The sequence below is a fragment of the Helobdella robusta genome, assembly GCF_000326865.2.
Source record: "Helobdella robusta unplaced genomic scaffold HELROscaffold_113, whole genome shotgun sequence".
Classification (NCBI taxonomy): domain Eukaryota; kingdom Metazoa; phylum Annelida; class Clitellata; order Rhynchobdellida; family Glossiphoniidae; genus Helobdella; species Helobdella robusta.
The window spans coordinates 117,390-124,150 of NW_008703634.1; the positions used below are offsets into that span (position 1 = coordinate 117,390).

General features: G+C 34.2%; 2 protein-coding genes across 2 annotated transcripts in view; one reads left to right on the plus strand and one right to left on the minus strand.

Moving 5' to 3' along the window:
* The window catches only part of HELRODRAFT_183634 (hypothetical protein), a gene marked incomplete at both ends in the record, with an annotated part of 13,118 nt that extends 9,551 nt beyond the window's left edge, over positions 1 to 3,567 (minus strand). Inside the window, 3 exons of the mRNA XM_009013226.1 lie at positions 192 to 308; positions 665 to 832; positions 3,559 to 3,567. Of these exons, the coding sequence (XP_009011474.1) occupies positions 192 to 308; positions 665 to 832; positions 3,559 to 3,567 (294 nt within the window). The remainder of the gene's footprint in view (positions 1 to 191; positions 309 to 664; positions 833 to 3,558) is intronic.
* Positions 3,568 to 6,004: 2,437 nt separating this feature from the next.
* Positions 6,005 to 6,761, plus strand: HELRODRAFT_134157 (hypothetical protein; the record flags this gene model as incomplete). The annotated part of the gene is made up of 2 exons (XM_009013227.1): positions 6,005 to 6,373; positions 6,480 to 6,761. Coding segments are annotated over 2 exons (651 nt in total), but the record flags the coding sequence as incomplete, so codon positions are not given.

The following is a 6,761-nucleotide window of genomic DNA, read 5'->3' on the forward strand; positions in this document are numbered from 1 at the left end:
TAATGTTGTTGATGATGATAGTATTTTTATTATTTATTTTTTGTTGCGTGTGTGTGTGTGTGAGTGAGAACGCGGGGAGTCGGTCCATATCAACCAGCTACTGATACTGATGATAACTAACTGTACCAGTGAAAACATCATAACCATCATCGTCATCATCAACATCATCGTCATCATCATCATCAACTCACCAACTCAATGGTGATCTCCTGTATCTGAAACCTCAAAATGATCGTCCAGATGAGGCCCAATATGAGGGTAGGGTTGCCGTCAACAATGTCCTCTGCCCCGATGTTCTCGAAGGTCACCTGTGAAGGTCAAAGTTCAAGGACAAATTAGAAGTCATGTTTTATCCAATGTAATGAGCCTGTTTTTAGTTAACCTTTTTTTAACTATTTGATAATTGTCTTCGAGTTAAAGCTGCATTAATTAGTTTAAAAGTTAATCTACATTCTCGATATAAGCGAGGTTTTAGAAATTGACAGAACATGTTCACGGATGAACGAGCAGACAAACGAACGAACCAGTCATTTAATAACAAACTGAATAAACATGTAAACGAACAGATGTACGGTAATAACATCAGAGAAAAAATACACTCAAACACAATCCAACAAACAAACCAACTATCCACCCAACCGAACCAACACCCAACAAAACGCACCTTAGTGGCGAGAAACTGCAGACACCTACTGACGTTTTCCATCTTCTGCACCCTAAGGACGCCCCTGTTAGGCCGTCCAAACATCTCCCCGGATATGATGACCAACAAATTCATCAAAATCTTTCCATCGCAGAGGTCACTGAAGAGGTCACCGATGGTCAGGTTAATCTGTAGGTGAGTTGAGGAATGGAAAAGTGAAAGAGTGCATCGAGTGAAAGATTGAGTGAGTGAAATTTAATTAATTAATTAATTTATTTATTTATTTTTTACTGGGCAAGAGCAGTTAAATTAAAATTAGCAATAAACAAACTACATAAAAATTAAACCCTCTGAACATAAGCACTACTGGCATTCGATTTAATAAATGAAGAAGTTTAAACGACTACATGAATGAATGAATGAATGGATGGATGGATGGATGAATGAATGGATGGATGAATGAATGAATGAATGAATGAATGAACGAACGAACGAACGAACGAACGAATGAACGAACGAACGAATGAACGAACGAACGAATGAATGAATGAGTAAATAAATTAATAAACAAATGAATAAACAAAGTAAGGATGAATGGAAGAAGATAGATAAGATCACTGATGACAAAGGACAGATTTCCTCCTAAAAGCAGCACAATTTTGACAACGACGGCGATGGTAGTGATGATTATGATAACAACTATTAGTACTACAATAAATACTACCACCATACTATTACATACTAAATAATACTATTACGACTGCTCTAACCCCAACCTCAACACTACTACCACTACTACTACCACTACTACCATTACTGGTACTGCAAACGCTGCTGACGCTACTACTTTTACCACAACTTCAGTTACTACCACAGCTGCAAAAACAATTACTCCTCGTAGCGTGATCACGGCATGTAAAAGTTTCAATACTAACGCAACGAATGTATACAGTGTAAATGCATGCCAGAGAAAATATCAAAACAAATGAAATAATAATAAAATTATTATTATTACTATAAATATTATTATCATTAAATAAATTCAAACAAATAAATAAATAAATAAACACAGTAATTCAACTGATCCTGTCAGATTCAATAATGCCAACCAATTAAATTTTTTTATTCGAGATTTGAAAACAAGTACGGAACTGTCATGGTGATACGATACAGGTCGGTGATTGATAAGATGGTTGGTTGGTTGGTTGTTCACTGGTTGATTGATTTGTTGGTTGATTGGTTTGTTGATTGGTCGGCTGATTGGTTGGTTTGTTGATTGGTTGATTGATTGATTGATTGGTTGATTGATTAGTTGATTGGTTGATTGATTGATTGATTGATTGATTGATTGATTGATTGATTGATTGATTGATTGATTGATTGATTGATTGATTGATTGATTGATTGATTGATTGATTGATTGATTGATTGATTGATTGATTGATTGATTGATTGATTATTAGTTGGTTTGTTGATAGGTTGGTCAGTTGGTTGGTGGTTGGTTGGTTGGTTGATCGATTGTGTAGATGACAGTAGGTTTAATGGATGAAATAGTTGAATGATTGAATGAAATGCTGGTTGATTGGAGTGGAATGATTGAGTCATCCTCACGAAATAAAAAAAAATAGTAAAAATATGAGAAAAAAAATTTGAACCGAGTGGGTAAAAAAACTATTTATTTTATTAGTTTGTTAACCTCCAACAATTTATTGTTGACGCCAAAACAGCAAAAACAGTCTGATTGTTGCCGACAAGACATTAGACATTAACAGGCATTTTTCAATTAACACATAGACACACACACACACACACACACATACTTATATACACAGGCATACATACATGCGTGCGTGTGTGCGCCAGTGTATATAAAGTGTATATATCAAAGAGATATTGAAAATTTTTTTTTTTTGAAGTTCTGCAATAAATTAAAAATATAACCTACATTAATAAGGATGACATGACGAATGAATGATGCATCAAATAATCCGATGATAAAAATTTATGAAGATGACGATAATGATGATATACTAAAACTACATAAGCACACACATAAACGTGCACACATATACATACACATACATACAAAAGAGCAAACAATATACACATATGAAAGATGAACTCCTTGAATCATCATTTTGTTCATTTCCTGGACATATGTGCTGTATGTACATGCACTTCGTTCACGTGTGTATGTGTGTGTGTATGTGTGTGTGTATGTGTGTGTGTGGGTGCGTGTGTGTTTGTGTGTGACAGACACAAATAATCGAACATAAATACTGTTGAATATGCAATTACCACCTGTTTCTAACTTAATTGCTAAAAATTAATTACTAATTACTAATTAATTATTATTAATTAATTACTGCAACAGACTTACTGGACGACTATCACAAGAATTACTACATAGACAAACACAGGCATCATAGAATACTTTGCCTTAGACGTGAATTTTGAACTAGAGTTGTTCATATCGTCAAATTATATGTAGCTCCCATTAGTAACCGAAACAAAGGCAGAGAAATCTCGAACAATTTTAAATTTAACTTTATATCTATATATTATTAATATTATTGATGTTGTTATCTTTGTTATTATTGTTGTTATTGTCAGTGTCACCTATATTGATACCGTTGGATTTGCCTGATCCGCTTAAAAGTTTATTTGTCTGTTCAACCGTTCGTTCGTCACCCCTCTTACGTTTGTACATGCGTGTGCGTGTGTGTGCGTGTGCGCGCGCGCGTGTGTGTTTGTTTGTAAAATGACTCATAACTCGACGAATATTGCGTAATATTGTATGGTAGTTGACATGTCATTCATTCATTTGTCTATCCCACTCCACTCAATCATTTGTTCTGTCATCTGTCTCTCCTGTCCGTTCATTCCTCTGCATCCGTCCATCCAATCCGACAAACCACCGACATGTTTTGAAACATGTAGCCTAAATATAAGATGCTCACGACAAAAACAAATGGCAAAGTTTTCTCGCGTCATCTTAGCACAGACACTACTGTCTACGTTAAAAGAACCATCATAAACACAAGCAAGCACAATGTAGAAATAAAAAAATCATATTAAACAGTATTTAAATATTTTACAATGATGTGAAAAGAGACTGTCTCCAGCACGCATAATGAGCCAGGCTATCGAACTGTGCAATTTAATCCAATTTAATTCAGTTAATTCTAACAAGTGCTGTCATAGCAGGTGCTAAATTAGTACTAAATTATACAAACATACTCACACGCACACAGACAGAGATATATACATATGTATATGTATATATATATATATATATATATATATATATATATATATATATATATATATATATGTTGGTAATAGACCATAATATATATATATATATATATTTGCTGAATAAAAATTTCTTTCAATTCAATTCAAAAATATTACAGTACATATATATATATATATATATATATATATATATATATATATATATATATATACAGGTAGTATATAATAGAGATTTGATGTTGTTTTAAAATGCTATTTCAAAGTTTATTAGCTATGCATATGCGTTAAATAGTTCAGTGTTGTTTTTAGCCTCGTTTAGCAGACAGTTGACAATGTCGAGTCTGTGTTAAATGATTGAAAAATTAGTTAAACATTCTAAGAATTAATTTACAATTTATTTTATACTTTGTAGTTATCGCAGAAACATCGTCTAGTTTTCAATCATACATGTAAACTGTTGAGAAGATTCAAAATCTTAAGAGTTATAATGGTATATAACGATATGTAAGACGTTCATGTAAATATTTTCTGCAAAAAAAAACCTAATTAATCAATTAAAAATATAATTAATTAACTAAAACCTAATTTTTAAACCAAATCATTCCTACATTTGGAAATACCGTAACGTCTCATTCAAATCCATCGACAACGACTTGTAAAATGAAGATCCACCTACGAAAAACAGCGGCAGCATCTCAACTAACGCCCGGTGCAGTGTTATTACTGATGTCCTGTGTGACGCCGGCAAGCATAATGGTCCCGTACAACCCTGACGACCATCAGAGAAACAGAACAATGCCTTGGAATGAGTTCGAGTATTTCAGGGAAAGAGATCAAATGATCGAGGAGGAAAAAAATTTTGAGAGGAGAAACTTTCAATACACCAGGGTGAAAATTACTCAAACATTTTTTTAAACCTTTTTAACGTAAAATGCATTTTTAATTTGTCGTTTTTTGTTATCTTAATATTAAAAATCAAAAATTTAAAAAACATTGCCAAATTTGTTAGAATAATATTTCTCGCTTCACAAGTTATGCAGTGTGACAGCCACCCTTTATCAACCAACAGGATGAGGATATAGTAAACGCGTATTTCGGGCACTTGAAATGGCTGGAGATGTTAGAGAGCAACGTCAAGGGGTTCCTCCCGTCCAAACCCATCGAAAAAGTTGCAAACCTAATTAAAGAAACCAAACTCTACCAAGTTCTTGAGAAATTCCTTGAGAAATTGAAAAAATGAAACCTCCATTCACACGAAGGTTCTTTCAGTATTTGTTGCACTTCTAAAAATCAAATACGCACATTTTTTAGATGTACATTTTCCTAGTTTCAAAACATTTTTTCTCAAGATTTTATACTTAAATTCACCACTTTTAAACATCTTTTAATGAGTAAGTCATTGTTTAACCCATTTGCAAATAATAAACTTCTTGAAGAAACCCAGCTAAGCAAGAAAACACTATTTGAGATAATATGGGCCAGCGAAGATTTCGAACACTTGTACATGATCGACCCCAGCCAACCAACTGCAAGGGCATGGACCATGGATTTCTTCATTAATCCACCAACAAACGAAAAATGGATTAAGGTAGATCTTTTAAAAATAGTTTTAGAGACAGAAAACTTTGAAATATTACAGTTTTTGTATTTGAATTACTAAGTTGTAAACGTTTTAAAACAGGTCAAAGGATCAAAGTATCATATGGAAACACTCATCAGACAGAATACACTGATTGGAGTGTTGACCGATAAGGAAACGAACAATCCGACAGACACGAAAAAGAGATGGAATAAAATTAATCCGCTGTGGGGAAGGGCTTCTGTTAACCTTGTTTCAAATATAAAAATTTATGAAAAACATGTAGAAGGCATCTTGGAGCATGCCTTATCTGAAGGAGTGACGTACTACGAAGCGAGAAAGAAATTTGGATTGGACCCACAACTATACGAGCTGGATTATACAGGAATGAGTAATGAAACGTTTGGAAAGAAAGTGTTAGACTCGGATTATCATAAGGAAATCCAATTAACGATGGAAATTACGAAAGGGTTTATAGAAAAATATCCTATTCAATCCGCAAACTCAGTCCGGAATTATTTCAAAAAGATTTAAAACTTTCAATCAAGCTGCACAAACAATATCCAAGGCACGTGATAGGATTCGATACAGCGTATTATGAAGAAGACGGTTACTCTACTCTTTATTATCTTACTCAACATCTCTCCCAACAAGAGAATGGCTACCAAACGATACCCTTGTACCTACACACTGGAGAAACTAGCTGGCCCGATGACTTAATGACCAGCTCTTTCGAGGACAACCCGGTGCCAACATTGGAGAATACGTATGAGAGCATTTTGTTGAACTCAAGGAGAATTGGACACGGGAAAGGCTTCATTAAGAAACCATACTTGCTGCAGAAGTTGAAAGAAAGAAGAATTGCTGTTGAAATTTGCCTCACCAGTAATCAAGTTAGTCAAACTGGTATTCTGAAATTTACCATTTTTTTCAAAATTTGAAAATTTTAAATTTATAAAATCATGATAAGTATAAACAAATTATATTTCAATTTACTAGATTTTAGGCATGGAGCCGGATTTACGAAACCATTACGGTCAAATCATGTACAAAATGGGCATCCCAATCGTCTTATCTCCAGATGATCCAGGCACCTTCGGGTACGACAGCCACACAATCGACTGGTACAGTGCATTCATGTCCTGGGGTCTCAATTTGGGAGATCTGAAACAGTTGGCCCTGAACTCTTTGACTTACAGCGGAATGACGAGAGATGAGAGAGAAACTGCGATAAACAAAAAGTGGTTACCAAGCTGGGATCTTTACATCAAGAACACAGCA